The sequence below is a fragment of the Gekko japonicus genome, unplaced genomic scaffold, assembly GCF_001447785.1.
Source record: "Gekko japonicus isolate JY-2015 unplaced genomic scaffold, Gekko_japonicus_V1.1 scaffold2557, whole genome shotgun sequence".
NCBI lineage: Eukaryota > Metazoa > Chordata > Lepidosauria > Squamata > Gekkonidae > Gekko > Gekko japonicus.
Genome location: NW_015167132.1, coordinates 167,023 through 189,821, shown reverse-complemented (window position 1 = coordinate 189,821; position 22,799 = coordinate 167,023). Strand labels below are relative to the sequence as shown.

The 22,799-nt window shown below is 48.5% G+C and overlaps 1 protein-coding gene across 1 annotated transcript; it reads right to left on the bottom strand.

The window, feature by feature from the left end:
- Positions 1-1,013: 1,013 nt before the first annotated feature.
- Positions 1,014-22,793, bottom strand: RBP5 (retinol binding protein 5). The gene is made up of 4 exons (XM_015413047.1): positions 22,539-22,793; positions 20,376-20,554; positions 4,449-4,550; positions 1,014-1,210 (listed from the first exon to the last, which is right to left on the bottom strand). Exons 1-4 carry the CDS (start codon positions 22,609-22,611, stop codon positions 1,157-1,159), a joined length of 408 nt encoding a protein of 135 aa, XP_015268533.1. The 5' UTR covers positions 22,612-22,793; the 3' UTR covers positions 1,014-1,156.
- Positions 22,794-22,799: the final 6 nt, after the last annotated feature.

The window sequence follows — 22,799 nt, the reverse complement described above, 5'->3', positions numbered from 1 at the left end:
TTGTGAGGATAGAATGAAGGTGGCAGCCACATAGGCCGCTTGGGGAGAAAGGTAGGATATTAAAACAAAATAGATATAAAAACATAAACAATGGGGGCCATGTCACCCCGGCTGTGCTGAAATCTTTCCCAAAACATTGCAGCAAAGCGGGTTTGGGAAAGATTGGAGATAAGATGAGGAAAACTCAGGAGGTGGCATGCACAGAAGCACTACAGTGCTGTGGGGAAACAGGAGAAAAACCCTTGCTTCCCATTAGTACCCAAACCAGGGCAAACAAGCCATCTGTAAGAGACTGAATTCTTCTCTGTGACACAGCAATTTTCTTTGTTCTTGGATTTGCATGGGGGGAGAGATAGAGGGACACGGCATCACGTGGGCTGCCACATACAATCTGACATGGCAGAACTCCGTCTGTGGTTGCCATCATGGTAAAAGGGGGGGGTAGATCTGTAGCTCATTGCCCATGGATCCTAGCCCCGTTCACAAGTTACAGTGAATACATATACAATCCATGTCTGGTGTATCCTTGATTCTTCTTTATACGCACATTGAGTAATTCCTGTGTCGTGTTCAACACATGTACAGCTGAACGTGTAACTGAAACCACATGTTTATCCAGGTACTGGTTCCCAGTTTCATTTGTAAAGTGAACAACTGTTGGCTATTTCTTACAAACAGGTATATGCACGTATATGACCTAACCTAGACAGCTGAAGCTAGCTAATCTGGTCAGATCTCAGAAGCTAAGCAGGGCCAGTCCTGGTTAGTATTTGGATGGGAGACCAGCAAGGAAGTCCAGGGTTGGTACACAGAACCAGGTGATAGAAAATCACCTCTGTTGGTCTCTTGCCTTGAAAACCCTATGGGGTCACCCTAAATTGGCTGCTATTTGATGGTAATTTCCACCACCGACATGCGCATATGTGCAGAATGTATGTAACATGTTAATTCAACAAAAGCACACACCAGCAGAGATGACAGTTAACAGAAACAGACCGACACAGAGACACCGGCCACCTGGATTATTTTATTGTAAAAACTAAGGTTTAGGGAAAGTTGTGAGGAAAGGACAGCCCTTCATCTCTGGGGTCTAATGTCTGCTGTATCCTGAAGGCAGTGCTTGGTATCAGGTGGGTACTGGGGATGGCAGGTGGGTTCACTTCACTTTCTGGAAAACTTGGACACAGACCTCATCCTCTGCGGTCATGCGCTAGGAGATGAAAAAGACAGAACAATTATTATTTTTTAAAAAGGTCTAAGGATCTGTATTTTGGAATTCCCACTCCCCCCCAGGTGATGCTTAAACCAGCTCTTATGGAAAACCTACACGGGCGATCACAAACTTTTTTCTTTCACGTTGACGCAAGCTGTAGCTCTTTTAAATACGGGAGTATTTTTCCCCCCAGATTGTGGAGAGGGAGATTCACAGCAAGGTTCAGCGGCCCACTCTTCAAAAAAAAAATCCAAGGTTAAAGCGGAAAAAGCTATTTATTTTAAGATCCTGTGTGGAGGATATTTTTATCTCTCCCGATGACCAGAGATATTAGGTGCGCCAAAAGAATAATCAATCACCGAGGTCCTGAAGTGGACATAGGTGATTCCTGGGGAAACGCTTCAAGACAGGATTCAACCCCCCCCCACTTCATTTCCTGTCTGGCTTTGAAAAGACTCTGCCATCACACTCCCTAGCCACCACTGGAGGTACTTTGCTCAGGGCGAGACTAGATGTGATGGCGTCCAGGGGTTTGACTCACGGATGCTGCTGCCATTTTAAAATGATTTGAAAATGCTGTGAGGACTCAAGCGTGATTGAGCCCTCAGTGCAGCAGGCTGAAGCACTGGTGTTCCCACCTCACCCCCACCCCACCGCTTTCTCAAGTGTCAAAACCCAGGGCTCTTTTTGTAGAAAAAGCCTAGCAGGAACTCATTAGCATAATAGGCCACACCCAACAGCAGGAACTCATTAGCATATTAGGCCGCACCCCTGACAACACAGCTCATTAGCCTATTAGGCAACACCCCCATGTTACCAGAAGTGTGCTCATCCAGCCACACCCACCTTTTGCTTCTTATTCTGTTTACCTTGTTTGTTGTCAAAAGCCAGGGCTTTTTTGGTAGCAGGAACTTCTTTGCATGTTAGGCCACACACCCCTAATGTAGCCAATCCTAATGAGTTTCTGCTGTTAGGTGTGGCCTATTATGCTAATGAGTTCCTGCTGGGCGTGGCCAACTCAGGAGCCAGCCGGAACTCCGTTCCCGTGCGTTCCTGCCCAAAAATAGCCCTGAAAACGACCACACCCTCCCCCCCCAGCTGTTTTGGCACTTGAAAAGGCGTAGGAGGGCAGAACAAGAGTTGCCTCAGCCTGCCGTAGTGTGGGCCCGATCACGAGTGGGTCCTCATGGTATTTTTAAAATCACTTTAAACATGGCGGTGGCAGTCACAGGTCGGACTTGTGGATGGCGTCACATCTAATTTGGCCCTCAGAAGTTGTCGTCCCAGCCTGCTGATCCCCCTTAACAATGCCCCAAATCTGTGTAAGAATAAGAAATTACTTTAGTGCTGTCCCATGGTGCCTCTGGGTTTTGTGGCACCTGAGGCGTTTCCTGGGGCCCACTTGCTTCTCCCCCAAAGCAAGGAACCAATCCTGGCTTTTTCTGGCCTCCTTAGTGCAGGTGGTAATTTAGAAGAGCCCAGGAGGCCTCATCCCTGTGCCTTCATGGAGCACCCATTTGGGAATATCTTGCCCTCTGTTATTTTGTTAAACTTTCCCTTATGGCAGCCCTTGGTGATTGGTCCTGCCTCCCATGGCAGCCATTTTGTTGTGGCGCCCAGAACTACTTCTTAACATTCTGAAGAGCCCACAGCTTTGGAGCAGAAGAAGAAGAGAAGAAGAGATGGGATTTATACCCCGCCCTTCCCTTGGAGTCTCAGAGCGGCTTACAAACTCCTTTCCCTTCCCCTCCCCACAACAGACACCCTGTGAGGTGGGTGGGGCTGAGAGAACTCTGACACAAACTGCTCTTTTTCAAGGACAGCTGTGCCAGAGCTTGCAACTGACCCAAGGTCACATCAGCAGGTGCAAGTGGAGGAGTGGGGAATCAAACCCAGTTCTCCCAGATTAGAGTCCCCGCACTTCACCACTACACCAAACTGGCTCTGAAGTTGGGAAATCCTGTGGAATACCCGGCTCAAAGATTCTCTCTATGAATCAGGAAGAGATCCACTTCAAACCACTGCACAACACCTCAACCTTTTCAGTTTAGCTTCTGCACTCGGAAGGCAGTCAGCTTTGCAACCTGAAGTTATATTCACGCATGCCTGTAGTTTCAGCAAACCCATTTGCCCCTGGTGAACGGAAGCATTTTCGCATGGGCCTTTTAGCGAGGGGAGATGTACGTCAACACTCTTTAGGCGTACGTTTTTGTAAATTAACATGTACTCTTCCTTCACAACGGCTGTGGGCGCATCATCCAAGCTGACTTAGTTTTATCGATACAAGCTGTTCTGCACCATTGTATTTTATAGAGGTCTTCTATTTTAAAGTGAGGTTTTAAACGCTTGTGTATTTGGATCAACAAGCCATTTTGCAGCCTCTTAAAATACAATTCAGGAGGAGGGGAGGGTTTTGGTCCCCTGAAATATCTTAGTATATTTCTCTTCCCCTGTGCAAGCAACAGTTCAAAGTGGTAGAGTTCCACCTCACACAATCCAAAAACCCATGGCCTCACCCTGTGCCCTGGCAAAGCAAAGTCACACCCAACGGGCTTAAAAGGTCATAGCTCTGCATAGGATGGCACTCAGACTGCCAATGACTTGCAGATACTCTGGAATACAAGTCGAGGGAGGGTTTATGCCTTGCTTTTCAACACCAGCAGGCCTGTTGCTTCGTTTCCCTCTCTGTCCGCCACTCCCTCCCCTCTCCACGTCCATTTCATCTCTGCCTGCGGGCATCCACATCAGAGCGTCTTTCAGAATTTCTGAACTGGTGACGAAGGAAACTTATGCACAGACCTCTGTCAACAACGTACTTGTTGGGTTTTAGGAAGAGTATCATACCTATTGTATGTTGAGACAGTTGTGTTTTGATGGATTCTATCTTCCTTTTCTCTCACCGAGCCCCAGGAGTGGTTGGGTGAGGGGGGGATGCGTTCAGATTTCAAGGAAAGGATGCGACAAAGGGTGGATTCCTACCGAGTTCAGCCAAGTCAACTTTTGAACTCTTGGGAAGGATGTTTTTGTGCAGCAGGCTGTTGCCCCCAGAGAAGGCGCACATAACTCATGGGGGCCTAGCCTGGATTTCCCAAGGGGGGGGGGAAGAAGAGCAGGCCTGTTCCATTCTGTGCTTCTGAGAATTCCCGTCTGTTATCTCCTACAGCTTCCCGTCTCTTGAGCTCTGGGGTATGTGTGTGTGTGGGGGGAGAGCCCGGGTTGGGGAGCCCCTCCTCACCAGATGCAGCTGGTCCCCTTCAAGCCAATGTTTCCAGCCCCGATTCCTTTTCTCTCCACGCTGTTCACACACCAAGTGGTCTCCATCCCAGTCAACAATAGTCTGAAAAAAGTGGGGGGGGGTGTGCAGAAAGAGGCAATAGCGTCAGCTGAAAGGGGACCTGCTTTAAACTGAAGATAGTTTCGGAAGGCGGCCATGTTGGTCTTCAGGAGAACAGTTAGATTGGAGTCCATCAGCAAAGTGAGCTTTGGCTCTCAAAAACTTATACCCTGAAAATCTTGTTGACCTCTTAAGGTGCTACTGGACTCAAATTTTACTGCTTTTAGAGAAATGTGGGGTACAGGAACCTTTTCGTGCACTCCCATTCCCACTGTGGTCATTTTGGGGAGGGAGAGAAGCTGGCTCCCCAATTGGAGAGAGGGGGGGGTGTTTCTAAACTAAAACTCAGTTTATTTTATTACCCACTCTTAAGTCAGAAAACACTTTTGTGGCATTTCAACATTCAACATAGAATATTTCAACATGACCCCAATATATAAAAACATTTCAGACAGAACCATTTTAGAACCGGTTCCCTACCGGAATATATTTGTACTTTCACACACTAACACTTCTGTCCCGTTCAGAAAACGGGGCTGAACCGTTTTACCTGTAAACCGCTTCCAAGTAGTCTTCAGTTTCTTCTCCCGGATCCAAAAAGCTTTTCCCCACCGTTTTTCACCCATGCGGGCGATCTCCAGCTTTTTTTTAAAAAAAGTTCGCTTTCGAGTGCTATAACATAACAGCAAAACAGCGTTATAGCAACCCCATTGGAATGCCTGGAGTGTTGTGTTATAGCGCTCTAAAGCAAATGTTAAAAAAAAAAAGCCAGAGATTGCCCGCGCGGGTGAAAAATGGCAGGAAAAGGCGGGAAAAAGCAGTGCAGTCTGAAATGGCAAACCGCTTCAGATCCAGCTGTTTACCGGTAGGGGAAAGCCATGTGTGAAATGGCAGCCCTATACCGGTTTACTCCACGACAAATCAAAGACAAATCAAAAACGACTTCAAACCGGCTTAAAAAGGGTAATGTGAAATTCCCTAAGTACCCTTTTCCAACCATAGGGGCTAATGTAACTGTCAGTCAAGTCTGTGACTGTCAGTCAAGTCTGTGACTGTCAGTCAAGTCTGTGACGAGTATTTGACATGCATCTGACCTATACGACAAAGTCAGCCCTTTCTTTCTATCTCTGGGGTCAGGAAAGTCAAGGAAGCCTCAGAGAGTCAAGGCTGAAGAAGAGAGTCCCAGGAAGCTAGTTTCAGATACTCTGTTTAGAATCTGATAGTGGCTCCTGACTTCTGCAAAGTATAAACATTCCCAGGGGGCAAAAGTCATGTGAGGCAAAGTCATGTACAGGGTTATCAGTACCAGAAGGCCACAGCACTTAGCAGAGTCCTGAAGCCTCCTGGGAAACAGAACCACAGATTCAACTATAGAGGCTAATTGCTATAGAAATTAAAGTATCATAGGTGTACCAGAGGTTTAGCAGGGGACTGAGGCCCAATCCAGCCCTGATTCTGCAACAGTTGCAGAGGGAAGCGACATGCCAAGTGGATTGCTTCCTAGAAAAAACAGGTCTGGTTTAAAACCAAGAGTAGACAGTGGCAAAGAGACCAGATGCATGCTGGGTATTCTGTGTCCATAGCTTCCAGAAATATTCTCAAACTTCTTTCTCATCTTGAGCCCTGGCCTGAATATGGCACTTCCTGCATACGTTTGCTTTGGCCCTCAGTTATGGATGAGGAAGTCTCGGTTTCATATTTGAACTCTGCCATGAACTCCACAGATGGTCCTGAGCAGTGTTCCCTCTAAGCTGAGTTAGTGCGAGCTGGCTCACAGTTTTTTAGCCTCTGGCTCACACATTTTTGTCTTCGCTCAGGAAGGATGGTTCCAGAGCAAACTAATTGATGCAGCAGCCAAATTGCTCGCTCACAACTTTAATGCCAGCAGCTCACAAAGTAGAAATTTTGCTCACAAGACTCTACAGCTTAGAGGGAGCATGACTCCTGAGCAAATCTCAGTTCTCTGCTTCCCATCTGCAGTAATGGGAATGCAGGTGCTAACCTATTTCACAGTGTTGCTGTCAATGAAAGCGAGATCCTGTACACAGAGGCCTCTGAACATTCAAAAGCGCTATACAAATATTAAGACTTGCCAAAATCTGGGAATTTTGTTTTCTGGTGGCTAGAAAGGAGATTTGGATGAAGCACAGCTAAAAAACCCAGAAGACTTTGTTACTCGGTCCTGAAATTTTGCAGGGCTACCGGGGGACGTGTCCCAAAGTCATTCCAATTTTAGACACCCTGGAAACTAAATTATACCCACAGGTTCTCTGTGGAGATGAAGGCTGGGATGTTTATTGTTGATGTTGGAATTGTTTCTGAAACATGCTTTGGACTGCTATTTTTGGCACTCCGACAGGGTTTGGTTTTGTGAGGAGTTGAAATGCGAGCTGAGAACTGAGAGGAATAAAAGAGCATGCCCATCTCTGATGGCTGGTTAAAACTCACCCACCGGGCCGAAAATGAGCTTCCAAGGATTAGTCTTCATTCCTCAATTCCGCTCACTGGGTCTCCAAAGAAACAGTTCAGTGGGTCCTGTATTTCTCCCCTCTAAATTATTTCATAGCCTCCAAGAGCAATTAAACAGGAGGGTTGGAAACATTTGCTTCCCGAAATCATCAGCATGTATCAAAATAGTAACTTAGCCGGTCCTGTGACAATCATCAAAGCCTCACGCATCAGGGCCGCCCACAGACAAGGAAGGCGCTCCCAAGAGATGCAGGGAAATATGATTTTGTAGACCAATTAAAAGAAAACAACAGCAGCAAAACTGGTCCGATGCAGAAATGCCAGCCTCCAGTTGTAACCTGGGGGGTCCCTGGAATTACAGCTCATCTCCAAACTACAGAGATCAGTTCCCCTAGAGAAAATGGATGCTTTAGAGGGTGAAGTCTATGGCATTGGGCCCCCACTCCTCCCCAGGATCCGCCCCCAAATCTCCAAGCCAGTTTGGTGTAGTGGACTCTAATCTGGGAGAACCGGGTTTGATTCCCCACTCCTCCACTCGCACCTGGCTGGATGACCTTGGGCAAGCCGTAGTTCTGATAAGAGCTGTTCTTGAAAAAGAGCAGTTTCTGTCAAGAGCTCTCTCAGCCCCACCTACCTCACAGGGGGTCTGTTGTGGGGAGGGGGAGGGAAAGGAGATTGTAAGCCGCTCTGAGACACCTTTGGGTCATGAAGGGCGGGGTATAAATCCAATCTCTTCTCTTCTTCTTCTTCCAGCAGTTTCCCAACACGGATCTGGCAACCCTACCTCCCCCCCCCCGCCAGTGGGGGGACCTGGCAGCCCTAGCCTCTGATGAGAATTAAGCTCCGAGAGCACGGAATATTGGAGAGCAGCTCAGAGTCAAGATTATTTTTATTTAAAGGGGGGGGGGGATGGGAGAAGTTGGCCGACTCAGGACTCTGAGAGTTTACAGAATCCTGAAGGGGAGGGGTTTTTTTGGGGGGGAAGAGTGATCAAATTGTCCCATAATTCCTCAAGGGCCCCCAGCTTGCCTATCTTCAAATGGCAAATGTTCAAACCGCTCTCTGGCATAGAACGAAGTGTCAACATGGATTTGAACATCCTTGGACAGATCTTTATATTCAGGGGTCATTTCGTAGAAAAAGAGGTTCAGGAGCTCATTAGCATAACTTATTTGCATATGCCACACCCCACACCCCCTGACACCACCGGAAGTGTGTCAGAAGGCAACACCCACTGCTCAGGCTCCACTGGACTGTTTTGGATTGCTAGCTATTGGGGGAGGGGGGGACGTGCAGATCTGCTGTCACAGAGGAGGGAGAGCTTGTACCTGAAGGCGGGCTGGGGGGGGGGGCTCTGCAAATTACCTGTCTGCTTCTTGCTCCTCATGGCCCGACTGAGGGCTGCTGGGAGCAGGGGGCGGGGCTTGTTGCATGTGCCCGCCCCCTGGGCTCCTTACTGCCGGAGCTCCGCTCCTGTGTGCTCCCGCAGGAAATGACCCCTGTTTATATTAAAAAATTACAATCTGCCTTTCAAACGCAAGGTTCTCAAAGCAGAGTACAGAGCAATAGTGAAAACTCAGCAGGGTAGGGGGAAAAATACATGTGTTGGGCAATGTTCCCTCTAAGCTGTGGAGTCTTGTGAGCAAAAATTCAACCTTGTGAGCTACTGGCTTTAAAGTTGTGAGCAAGCAATTTGGCTACTGCATAAATCAGTTTGCTTTGGAGCCATCCTTTGTGAGCCAAGACAAAAATGTGTGAGCTGGAGGCTAAAAAACTGAGCTAGCTCACACTGACTCAGCTTAGAGGGAACACTGGTGTTGGGAGAGCCCTGACCTGGATAGCACAGGCTAGCCCATTCTTGGTCAGATCTTGAAAGCTAAGCAGGGTCGGCTCTGGCTACTATTTGGATGGGACACCTCCAAGGAATACCAGGGTTGTAACACAGAGGCAGGCAATGGCAAACCACCTCTGAATGTCTCTTGCCTTGAAAAACCTACAGGGGGGTCACCATAAGCTTGATGGCACTTTCCACCACCATTGGGACAGAGGCTAAACTGCACAGCAGCAGAAATATACAAAACATAGTTTTTTAAGATAATTAAAGATCAAATGCTTGACTGAACCAGAAGTTGCCCATCTGCACAGGCCTAGCGCCTGAATGTGGCAAGTCTCTGGTGGCAGGAAGTTCCACAAGCACAGGGTCAACACAGAGGAAGACCGAGATTTTCACTCAAGAAGGTTTTAATACTGACATACTTTCCCCCAAAAGTTAAGTCCAAGGGGTTCACATTTTAAAAAAATCACCATTCAGCGCCACCCAAACAAAAATTACTTTGCATTGATAAGATTTCAAGGAACGCCCTCTACTGTGTTAGACATCCTAAACCCCCTTCGACTCAAGCCTGGCCAAGATGCAAGTGGAGACATTCCATGCTGTTCTGCACCTTTGACGATAACCGAGTAACAAACAAACGGCTTCCTGCGCCTGTGACTGAAAAAGCATGTCAAGTGGCCAGGCCGGCAGAAATTAGAACCGTTCCTTGCAAAACAACCATCGAGGTCACCCAAACCATGGCAACCTCAGCCTCTGCTGCCAGAAGACGTCAGCAGCAATGGCAAAAATTTCTGGGTAATTGTGAACCTTGGATTGAAAGCTTGAAGATGTCCTATTTTATGATGGGTTATGCTCAGCTATAAATTTCATTTTACCTTCGCGGTAGCAAAGGTGTTATAGCAAATGCCAAATCAGGTGCTAAGCTGCTAAAACAGGTGCTAAGCTCTAAGACAGGTTGGAAAGCCCCATTTCCTCATTCATTCATTCACTCACTCACTCACTCATTCAATAATCTGTTCTCTCCAGAACTGGCTCAGAGCGAGTAACATCAATTTGTAAAACACACAGCATTCTAAAACATTAGGAAATACAATAATTACCCTAAAGATTCTAATAATTACAATAATCAGGGCTATTTTTGGGCAGGAACGCACAGGAACGGAGTTCCGGCTGGCTCCCGAGCTGGCCACGCCCAGCAGGGACTCATTAGCATAGTAGGCCACACCCAACAGCAGAAACTCATTAGGATTGGCTACATTAGGGGTGTGTGGCCTAACATGCAAAGGAGTCCCTGCTCCAAAAAAAGCCCTGGGTTTTGACCACAAACAAGGTAAACAGAATAAGAAGGGAAAGGTGGGCGTGGCTGGATGACCACACTTCTGGTAACATGGGAGTGCGGCCTAATGTGCTAATGAGCTGTGCTTTCAGGGTGTGGCCTAATATGCTAAGGAGGTATGCTCTCATGGGTGTGGCCCAATATGCTAATGAGTTTCTGCTGTTGGGTGTGGCCTATTATGCTAATGAGTTCCTGCTGGGCTTTTTCTACAAAGAGAGCCCTGAAATAATACAATAAGAGCCATAAAATACATTCACTATACAGCTAAAAGGTGGCTCCAAATCCTATTAGGGTTGCCAAATCTCCCTTATCTTCTTGGCGGGGGATCCCTGGCCATCTCCAAATGGCTGTGGCCCCGCCCCAGCGTGTGACGTCACATCCGGGTGACGTGCATGCGGGGGTGGGGTTTCCCCCGGGCCCCGATTCCGCAGGGGCAGAAATCGGGGCTCGAAAGCGGGGTGAAATCTGCCCCCCGGGGGCATTTGGCAGCCCTAAATCCTATGGAGGGGGAATATGTAATGGACTGGTGAGAAGGGGAGGGGAGGGGAGAAAGAAGGAAAGGGGGAGGCCAATCCTAGATGAGACCCATCAGAAAGGAGCCCGTCGCTGCCCTCAACCACAAACTCTGTTTTAGAGGCCCTGCGGAACTGTAACAAGTTCCACAGGGCCCTGATCTCTCCCGGGAAGAGCCTTCCACCAGGCTGGAGCCCGGGGCCGAAAAGGATGCCTTAATAAGGAAGGAACCTCTTCTCCCAAAGAAACAAGGTGGGAAAGATCACCTGGGCATGCTCGATTGAGGAAAAGGCTAGTATTCCACTGGCCCCAAGAAAGGCACTGGGGGAAACACCGGCTGGGGCCAAGCCGACAAGCTGCAACTTGCAAGAGCCTAACTTATCCCCAGCGGGCGGTGGCACGGGCCAAGGAGGGAATACCAAATCACCCCTTCCCCATGCCACTGATGGCTGGCACTGAGCCTGCATGCAGCAGCATCCCCCTTCTTCTCATGCCACCCCAAGCTTGGGGGGCTCAGCTGGAGAAACAGTCCTGACTCCTTACTTTGGGGTCCGTTTTCTCACCTCCCCCTTCCTTAAAGGTGCACCTTTGTTTGACTTGATCGGCTTCCCGGAATCAAAGGCAGCAGAATCCTCCTCCCACAGGCTTTCCCACACAATTCTCTTTTGTGCAGTCAGTCTTCACAGGCGCTACAGTCCTCCCCTTCATCGCTACACTCCTTCACCTCATCGTATCTAAGCACTCCCCATCAAGATATCTAAGCACTCCCCGTCAAGACGTTGCTTTTGTCTTTCACGCAGAGGCCGATTTTTGTTTTCTTCCGGGGATGGCAGGCAGCACCTGGCGCTCTTTCTGTGTGGTTCTTCGAGAGCCTTTGTTGCCGTTAGCCTGCCGATTTTGGGGATCTCCAGTGCTTTGCTGCTGCGCTGTTGTTGTGTTGTTGTTGTTTTTTAAATTTGCGTAAGCTGTCTCAAATATCTTTCAATAGAAAGAGAAGGTATAACGCTCCTAACGTCAAGTTTTGAATGATAAAACCAAGAGAATTCTGTCACGCAAGCATCCTGTTTCCCCCCCATTATTGCTGTGCTATTTTCCCAGCAATAATTCCAGGCCACCCCCACCCCCCACGCCAGGCACTGGATTGGATTCAACCTGCTTATCTGCTAGTTAAAAAGTGAGGAGGGGATGGGAGGTTCCCTTTGACCACTATGATGGCTACACTTGAGGTCATGGGTAGGGCTGCCAACCGCCTGGCAAGGGCTGGAGATAGATGGAGGTCATAGCTAGAGCTGCCATCCAACGCTCCCTCTAAGCTGTGGAGTCGTGAGCAAAAATTGTACTTTATGCAGGTATTTGGCTACTGTATAGATTACTTTGCTCTGGAGCAAAGGCTCCCTCTAAGCTGTGGAGTCTTATGAGCAAAAATTCTACTTTGTGAGCTACTGGCATTCAAGTTGTGAGTGAGCGATTTGCCGACTGCATCAGTTAGTTTGCTCTGGAGCCCTCCTTCCTGAGCTGAGACAAAAATGTGTGAGCCAGAGGCTAAAAAACTGTGAGCTAGTTCACACTAACTCAGCTTAGAGGGAACACTGCTGCCAACCTCCAGGTAAGGACTGGAGATCTCCCAGAATTACAACTGATCTTCAGACTACACAAACTGCTTGTTGTTTATTTATTTAAAACATTCATTCCACTTTTCCTGGAGGAAATGGCTGCTTTGGAAGGTGGATGGCATGGCATTATAGCCTACCGAAGTTCCTCTCCTCCCTAAACCCCACCATCCTCAGGCTCCACCCCCAAACCTCCAAGTATTTTCAAATCTGGAGCTGGCAACCCTAGATGGGACTTCATGTGGACAGGGGTTATAGTAAGGAGAAGAAATGAATGAGGAGACGACCAAGCGAAAAAGCTGGCCGGGTCCCCAAACAACTGCCTCTATTAATGGCATGAATGGTATATGGAATGACGTGGTCCAAATATCACAGGCCCTGATTGGCTATTGCCAGTGATGTCACAACTCTCCCTCCTCAACCATATTTATGTCCTGTAAACTTAAAACAGAAAGAGAGCTACAAAAATAATGATGAGCTAAAAATGGCGTGACCAGGTATTCCATTATTACTGCTCCTTGTTTAAAAAATTAAAAAGACAGGTTTGAAAAAAAAACCCAGCAAAGCTTCTCAGAGCTGACTTTACCCTAAAGGAATGTGGAGCTGTTGTTTTAGACAACAGCTTCCGGGGATGGTGGTGACAGCAGCAACTTCTCTGCCTCCAGCACCCAACCCTGCGTCCAAAAGAAATCTGGGCTCAGGACAGCTTTTCATCTCAGATGTGAAAATGTCCAACGCCGGCCCTAAACCCACGCTGGTCCCCAAGAGACGGACCTGCCAGTTGCCAAGTCCTCAAGTCAAGAGCCCATGAGGCATGTGTGCTCACCCCTGATTTGTCAATGATTTTATAAGTCTGCTCTTTTATTATGTATGTTTTCTGAGTTTTTTGTTTCCACATAGTAGTGACCATTATCCCTGGAAACAGCTCTCCTGAGCCTCAGGCAGCGAGCTTTCCCATCGCCTCGTACCTGATCCTTTTAACAGGAGAAGCTAGGAATTGAACCTGAAACCTTCTGCGTAGCAATCATCTATACCACGCGGACACAGCTCTTCCCCAATCTGTATCTGCTCTTTGACCCTCTGACCCTGTGGTGGTGGAAAATGCTGTCAAGTTGCAACCCACTTATGGCCACACCATTGGGCTCTGAAGGCAAGAGATGGATAGAGGTGGCTTGCCAGTGCCTGCCCTGGCAGACTCCCATGTAAGTACATCAGGGCTCTTTCTGTAGAAAAAGCCAAGCAGGAACTCATTAGCATAATAGGCCACTCCCAACAGCAGGAACTCATTAGCATATTGGGCCACACCCCAACAGCACAGCTCATTAGCACATTAGGCCACACCCCCATGTCACCAGAAGTGTGGTTATCCAGCCACACCCTTTTGCTTGTTATTCTGTTTACCTTGTTTGTGGTCAAAACCCAGGGCTTTTTTTGTAGCAGGAACTCCTTTGCATGTTCGGCCACACACCCCTAATGTAGCCAATCCAAATGAGTTCCTGCTGTTGGGTGTGGCCTGTTATGCTAATGAGCTCCTGCTGGGCGTGGCCAACTCGGGAGCCAGCCAGAACTCGACAAGATAGGGTGAACCTGGGCTATCCAGGTCGGGGGCCCACGCGTTCCTGCCCAAAAAGAGCCCTGTAAGTACTAAGCAGGGCCAACTCTACTTAGCTTCCCACCTCCGACAAGATAGGGTAAACCTGGACTATCCAGGTCGGGGGCCCACCTCATTGGGATGACATTTTCAGGGACCTTCCCTACTATATTTCAGTCAGGCAGAAGAAAGAACCCCTCTTTAAAGGAATTATTATCCTCTTCTCTAAGAAGAGCTGGATTTATACCCCACCCTTCACTCGGAGTCTCAGAGTGGCTTACGATCTCCTTCCTCTCCCTCACAGCAGGCACCCTGCTCTTAGAGCTCTTGAGCTCTTAGAGAACTGCTCTTAAGAGAACAGCTCTGAGAGAACTGTGACTGGCCCAAGGACACCCAGCTGGCCTTATGTGGCGGAGTGGGGAATGAAACCTGGTTCTCGAGGTTAGAGTCCGTCTCTCTTAACCACTATACCAAACTGGCTCTTACAAGCACAGGGAGGTGCGTCGACACGGAGGAATTTTTCCTCCTTTCCCAAAACCCTCGGTCATCTTTTTTTAAAAAACAAAGCCAGAACACACACATAAGGGAAGCCAAACCTAATCCATCCCTTTTCTTTAAGCTTGAGTCCGATGCCAGCCGGTAACTGGGCAAGTAGTGAGAGCCACTGAGGCTCCTCGCCCACAAGCTGTGGTGCTGTTTAAAAATAGAGCCCCCTCCCACACTCACACTGCCTTTACATGTGAACAGACAGGACTTGGGTATAAAATAAGATTTCCCCCATCTGTTTTCCCTCCACTCAGTACCCTGTGATTTCAGATCCTACCTCAATTTTCCATGCCTTTTTGTGTGTGGGGGAGCAACTGTCTCTGTCCTCCCCCCACTGGCAACAGCCAGTCTACCTTCCATGGAGTACAACCAGGGCTATTTTGGGGCAGGAACGCACAGGAACGGAGTTCCGGCTGGTTTCAGAGTTGGCCACACCCACTATAGTCAAAACCTCTGCGTGCCTGGCTACAGAGGGAAGGCCTGGAGAGCGACCCCCCCCCCCCCGCGGCCCCCGAGGGGGGGGGCGCAGGGGGCCCCCGGGGTGGAAGGATCGGGGAGGCATTTAAATGCCTCCCCATACCTTCCCCAGCCTGTCCAAGGGCTGGCTTGCCCAGGCAAGCCAAGGGAAGACATGGGGTGTGGCCTAATATGCTAATGTCTCTGTGCTATCATGGGTGTGGCCTAATATGCTAATGGGTTTCTGCTGTTGGGTGTGGCTTATTATGCTAATGAGTTCCTGCAGATACATGCTGCCTCTGTTCCCCCCCCCCATGCCTGGATTCTACAGGATGCAAGAAAAAACATTTGTCTCTTTCAAGTAAACTGCCTTTTGTACAGGAGGAGCCTCTGATTCTCTTCTCCTTCCGTTCCCTGCCCCAACGCCTGCTTTCAGAGAGAATACAGGCTAAGTGTTTGCCCAAGCAGAGAGGTACAGCACTAGAACGGAAAGAAGACTAACAAGCCAACTGAACTCAAATTTCTCTTTGTACATGATTGTTACGAGAAAGACTTCGGTGCCACAGTGGCCTGAAAGCGAAAATATTGGTCACATAAATGCTGATTGGAATGAACCTCTTCAACACTTAGATCTGCTATCTCTTTTGGCTGGAAGACACCCCCGTCAGTTAATCTGCCAAGTCACTCTCTCCCTTCATACAACTGTGAAAAATACGTAGCATGTCAACATATGCATGTAAGTAGGACTTTTTTTTGGGGGGGGGGGGGAAGAGGTGCCGGAACTCTCAAAAGGGAAATGAAGTATTCAATCTGAATAACTGAAAACTCATGAGCTTTTAAACATTTTAAAAATAATTTTGTTGAAGAGGTTCCGGAACTCCGTCCCGCCGTTTCCACAGAGAAAAAGCCCTGCATGTAAGAGGTGCCCTGCTGGAACAGTCCAGAATCCCGTTTCACCGTGGCCAACCAGTTGTCCTGGAGGGCCAACAGACAAGGCACAAAAGATAAGGCCTCCCTTGCTGTTCCCTCTCTGTTTAGAGCTTTACTTCCTCTGGATGTGGAAGTTCCCTTTAGTCAGCACGGCTCATAGCTATCGACGGACCTCTCCTCCATGAATCTGTCTAATCCTCTTTTAAGTTAATAACTATAATTTCTGAAAAGAGGAGAGGCCGGTAGATCGGTGGTCGGGTATGAGATTTCGTGAGTCACTCGCTGCTCACTTCACTGATAGCTCCTACCCTACCACAGATTTTGTTAGTCTTCAAGGTGCTACTGGACTCTTTGTCATTTCTGCAGCTACACATGGACTAACACGGCTACCCAGGGCTATTTTTGGGCAGGAACGCACAGGAACAGAGTACCGGCTGGCTCCCGAGTTGGCCATGCCCAGCAGGAACTCATTAGCATAACAGGCCACACCCAACAGCAGACACTCATTCTTGCTTTCGAACTGCTAGGTTGGCAGGAGCGGGAACTAGAGACGGGAGCTCACTAACAAAATCGGTGGTCGGGTATGAGATTTCGTGAGTCACTCGCTGCTCACTTCACTGATAGCTCCTACCATACCACAGATCTTGTTAGCTTTCAAGGTGCTACCGGACTCTTCGTCATTTCTGCAGCTACACATGGACTAGCACGGCTACCCATCTCGATCTATAATTTCTGAAGATCACCAACTGTCCCATTTCGCCATTGTATTCAGGATATTCAAGAATTAGCTTGGATTTCTGTTTGCTTAAGATCAGGATGCACATTCCTGGAGCTTAAAAGGTAGCCTTTGGCACACCACGTTCAATCATCATCAATCCCACTCCCAGGTGGGTGTGGCCTATTATGCTAATGAGTTCCTGCTGGGCTTTTTCTACGAAAAGAGCCCTGCAGCTACCCATCTCGATCTATAATTTCTGAAGATCACCAACTGTCCCATTTCGCCATTGTATTCAGGATATTCAAGAATCGGCTTGGATTCCTGTTGCTTAAGATCAGGATGCACATTCCTGGAGCTTAAAAGGTAGCCTTTGGCACACCACGCTCAATCAGCATCAATCCCGCTCGCCATTTGCAATACGGGAATAACACTGGCCAGCCATACAAGACTGTTGTTAACAGAATGATCAAGATAATATATGGGGAACATTTTTCACTTGAAGGGAGCAGCACAAATGCCTCTGCTCTGCTTCGCCAGCAATGGACTACTGATCCAAGCCTGTTTTCAAAAGAACTCGTTTCATTTGGGCCATTTTTATTCAGCCCTTCCTCTAATTTCCCCAGGGAAGGATACATGGCTCTCCCCTCTGCCCCTGTATCCTCACAACAATCCTCCAAGGTTTGGTTAAGCTGAGACAGAACAAGGGGTCCAGAGTAATCCACTAAATTTCAAGATTTGAACTCAGGTCTCCCCAGTTCTAGTCCAGCCTCTACAGCACACTGGTTAGGAGCACGGACTCTAATCTGGGAGAACCGGGATTGATTCCCCACTCCTCCACATGCAGCTGCTGGTGTGACCTTGGGTCAGTCACAAGTCCTCTCAGAGTGGTTCTCTCAAGGGCAGTCCCCGAGAGAGCTCTCTCAGCCCCACCTCCCTCACAGGGTGTCTGTTGTGGGGAGGGGAAGGGAAAGGAGATAGTAAGCTGCTCTGAGACTCCAAGTGAAGGGCAGGGTATAAATCCTCTCCTCCTCCTCCTTCCAAAGAATAAAATTTCGTTGGTCTTAAAGGTGCCACTGGACTCAAAGTTTGTCCATCGCTCCTCTTCTACCAACAAAGCAGATTATATTGGCACTACTGGGCTCAGAATTAAAGCCATGCCAGTTACGCGGAGAGAACTTTTTGTTCAACAACACATTATTTTTCACAGCTCAAGTTGGGCTGTTGGCCAGAGTTCAGGTTGCTGATGAATTAATAAAGCAGGGGTATAGTTTCAGCTCCACAAACCGGAATACTGCCCTCTACCCATGTAGGGAGACCCTGGGTTCAATAAACACTCATGTTTTGCTGCCTGTATCTACAAGAATAGGGCCGGCCGGTTTGGCTGGTATCACAGTTTGCATAGGCCTAATGCAGAGCCAGGTTTGGGTTACGAGTTGACCCCCGTTTTCATGAACCTCAGCAATGTGTTTGAGCTGTCTACCTGGGTCAGCAGTGTTATGTAGGAAAAAGGACACTAGCAGGCATTGGCAAGCCAGGATTTCCCCAGCACACTCCACTTCTGAGTATGGTCACGACAGCTTACAATATGACATTGCCCCCCATGTTCATATGAATAGACTACTTGAACATACCATTATTTGCACAAAATGTTGGGTAGTGGTTAGGGTGTTAAGACCAAAGACACTGGGATTAACCCCCCCCCCCCGGTAAATTCACTGGGTGATGTTAAGCGAGGCAGAGGAAGAAGACGAGGAAGAGGAATTGGATTTATACCCCAGCCTTCACTTGGGAGTCTCAGAGCGGCTTACAATCTCCTTCCTCTCCCCACAACAGACACCCTGTGAGAGAGCTCTGAGAGAACTGCTCTTCAGAGAACAGCTCTGAGAGAACTGTGGCTGACCCAAGGTCACCCCACTGGCTGAATGTGGAGGAATGGGGAATCAAACCCACCTCTCCAGATTAGAGTCCACCGCTCTTAACCACTACACCAAGCTGGCTCTCAACACATGTGTCAGCTATGCTGCCATGGGGGTTGGGGAGTTCCTTCTGTGTCTTGTTAATTGCTATTGCATTCCTATCCCTGCTGTTCTCCCTTTGCTGAAACGCTTATCTCTACAGATGTGCAGGAGGAGGTTGTGTTGTCTGGAAGTCTCCTATGTACCGTGAGAGACTCCTGGTTCCCAGCTTTAGCCACTTAACGGTTTCCAAACTTGTCCCACACGCGGGAGGGTACCTAATTGGCCCATGCCATGGGGAGGGGAGTGCATATGAATAGCCTATATCCTATTAGGCTCTATTGGTTGCCGCCATTCTTAACAGTGCCTGTGTTACTGCATCTATAGCTTTGCAATAAAAGTATAACCGTTCCTGAATGCGTGTACTTCGTTGTTAGCTGTGGGTTCTGACAACATGAACCCACGAAGTTCTCTTGTACTGAATCAGACCTTTGGTCCACGAAAGTCAATATTGTCTATACAGGCTGGTAGCTGCTCTCCAAGGTCTCATGAGGAGGTCCCTTCACATCTCCTGCCACCTGGTCCTTTCAGCTTGAGATGCCGGGGACTGAACCTGGGACCTTCCGCATGCCAAGCAGATGGCCCCTCTCCTCTAAGTCACTTGCTCTCAGTCTAACCTACCTCACGGGGCTGTTGGGAGGATAATACGGAAGAGTAGGCCACCCAGAGCACACTGAAAAGAAGAACGGAATAAAAATATGATAGACTGGTAGGTATTGACCAGTCTGTTTCCACCAGACAGGTGGACAGGAAGCCAGGCTTTGAATTTGGCTGAGCCAGCACAAATTCAGGTGGGGACTGGAGATCTCCCAGAATTACAATGAGCTCCAGACTACAAAGATCAGTTCCTCTGGAAAAGATAGTTGCTTTGGAGGGTAGAGTCCAGTGTTCCCTCTAAGCTGAGTTAGTGTGAGCTAGCTCACAGTTTTTTAGCCTCCGGCTCACAGATTTTTGTCTTAGCTCAGGAAGGATGGCTCCAGAGCAAACTAATTTATTCAGTAGCCAAATCGCTCACTCACAAATTAAATGCCAGTAGCTCACAAAGTAGAATTTTTGCTCACAAGACTCCACCACTTAGAGGGAACATTGGTGGAGTCTACAGCATTATACCCCGCTGGGGTCCCTCCCCAGGAGAGCCAGTTTGGTGCAGTGGTTAGGAGCACGGACTCTAATCTGGGAGAACGGGGTTTGATTCCCCACTCCTCCGCATGCAGCTGCTGGTGTGACCTCGGGTCAGTCACAGTTCTCTCAGAGCTGTTCTCGAAAGAGCTCTCTCAGCCCCACCTGCCTCACGGGGTGTCTGTTTGTGGGCAGGGGAAGGGAAGGAGGTTGTAAGCCACTCCGAGACCCCTTCGGGTAGTGAAGGGCAGGGTATCAATCCATTCTTCTTCTTCCCTCCTAAAATCCCCAGAATTTCCCAACTTGGAGTTGGCAGCCATAAGCACAACCCAAGGCCAAGAACTGATGCATCCAAAACCATTTTGGCTACTCAATTCTACTCTCTGAGGGGTATGGGGCTGCCAGGTCCCCACTGACCACCAGTGGTGGGGGATTGGGGAGGTAGGGTTGCCATATCGCTGTTGGGAAAGTCCTAGAGATTTGGGGATGGAGCATGGGGAGGACAAGGACTTCACTGGGGTACAGTGCCACAGAGTCCACCCTCCAAAGCATCCATTTTCTCCAGTCCGGAGATGAGCTGTCATTCCAGGAGATCCCCAGGTCCCACCTGGAGGTTGGCACCCCTAGTTCAGGGGGACAAGGATCCCGTCTGTTCCCTCCGCCCAGCCGGCCCCGATGAGGCCTCTCTCACCTGGCACTTGCGCCCGTCCACCGGCCCCAAGTCCTCTTCAAACTCCACCCCCAAGTCAAAGTCCATGATGTAGTTTCGAAGCGAAGTCAATGTGCGGATGGTCATGTGGTTCCCGTTGTGGACGATCTCTTTGTCTGGCTTCAGGAGGCAAACCAGCTTCCGCAGAGCGACGTTGATGTCTGGGAGGAAGGGGAAGAGAATGTCAGCAGGACCAAGGAAGGGATTGGGGGGGCGGGGGGGGCAAGGCAGACTGTAGTAAATTAAAAAGTTAAACATAATAGAGAGTGGCCGTATAATTTAGGCTGCCACCTCCCTACCTCATAGCCATCCCAATGTTTACAGCCTGTGGTAAAGAAAGTGGGAAGAAGTTTGATTCAGGGCCCCAAAACACAACAACTGCAGATATTTGTTTTGAGATATATACACTTGGCCACCCAGGAGTCCAATACAGATCAGTATTTTTAAAAACACACTTTAAACACAATTACTCCTTAGGCAATCTACGCTCCCCTTCTCGGCTCCATATGCAGCATGGAAGGCACTGCGGTGTGGTAGTCAGAGGAACTGTAAGAATACCCTAGAGCTGTAAAAATACATTAGGCTGCAGAGACTTGGGGTAGGTGAAGAAGAAGAGATTGGATTTATACCCCGCCCTTCACTACCCGAAGGAGTCTCAGAGTGGCTTACAATCTCTTTTCCCTTCCCCTGCCCACAACAGAAACCCTGGGAAGTAGGTAGGGCTGACAGAGCTATTTCGAGGACTGCTCTTGAGAGAACAGCTCTGAGAGAACTTGTGACTGACCCAGGGTCACACCAGCAGCTGCATGTGGAAGAGTGGGGAATCAAAGCTGGTTCTCCCAGATTAGAGTCCACACGCTTAACCACTACACCAAACTGAGATTCAAACCGTAATCTGGCAAGGAAGCTTGCCAGGCGACCTGGGGTCAGTGTCTCTCTCTCAGCCTAACCTGCCACAGGAAGAAGTGTGCATGCACATGAAAGCTTATACCTTGAATAAAAACTAAGTTGGTTTTAAAGGTGCCACTGGACTCAAACTCTGTTCTACCTCGCTAACCACTACACCAAACTGGGATTCAAACCGTACTCTGGCAAGGAAGCTTGCCGGGCGACCTGGGGTCAGTCTCTCTCTCTTAGCCTAACCTACCACAGGAAGAAGTGTGTTTTGCACACGAAAGCTTATACCCTGAATAAAAACTATGTTGGTTTTAAAGGTGCCACTGGACTCAAACGCTGTTCTACCTCGCAGGGTTGCTGTGAGGATGAAATGGAGGAGGAAAAATGACATACTGTGACTCAAGCTCCTCAGAGGGAGGATGGGATGAAATGTGCTAAATAAGCACAAAACACTAATTTAAGGTAAGAGAAATATTGTTTGCCAAACACTGTGAAAGTATTACAGACATAACAAAGTTGGAGTGGCACCTTTAAGACCAACAAAGTTTAATTCAAGGTATAAGCCTTTGTGTGTAAAGCACACTTCTTCAGATACAGTGAAACAGAATTTCCTTAACCATTATATATAGGAAGGGGGGGATGAGTTGCCAGGATGGGCCAATTAGAGTCAAGACAGAGAGAGAAACAAAAGTGGAAGCTAACAGTCCATACAGATAGGTAGTGCGTGAGCAGTAAATTATCTTACAGCATAATGAAAATCTTAGACAGATTCAAGGACCAAACAGGAATAATAAGCTTAGTTACCATTTGTTTGGGTTCAGTTCTGGGGGGAAAACAGTGAAGAAAATAAATATGTCAGAATTGGAGATTGATGTGTCCTTAATTGCGGAATGGCGAGAGTAATAAATTGAGACCCTGCCATCATATTACAGACATGTTACTCATCATTACTTTTCTTACATTTTTAAAAACTAAACTCCTAAGTACCAGAGTTTAAAACTGCCCAAAGATCTAAGATGCCCTGAAATCCCTGCTTCCAGATTTTCTGAACGGGTCTGGCCTTAACTGAGTCTTAGAGAGCAACTCTGTACATGCCCAGAGACAATAGTAGCAAAAAAAATTGCTTCCATTGTTCCAAAGCTGAACTCCAGCAGTGGGGATGCGATTGGGAATTTAACGCTGCGACAAAAGCTACAAAGGGGACAAAACAAAAGGCGGCCTGCCGGCGGCGGCGGACGGGCTGCTTACCTAAGGCACGGAGGTAATTCTCCATGTTGTCCTGGGAGACGAATCGGTAGTAACCGGTGAGATTGGGAGGCATCCCGGGCAGGAGGCGGCGAAAGAAAGGATCGCAAACGCGGAAAGGGGCACCGACCGCGGTCCAGACGCGCGTTTAAGGAGCACGTGTGAATGCACAGCGGCAGGGAAGAGCGCAGCTTCCTCGCTCCCCGCACAAGGCGACTGACTTTGGCGACTGAAGTCCGCCCTGGTTTATATAGCGCCGCAGCG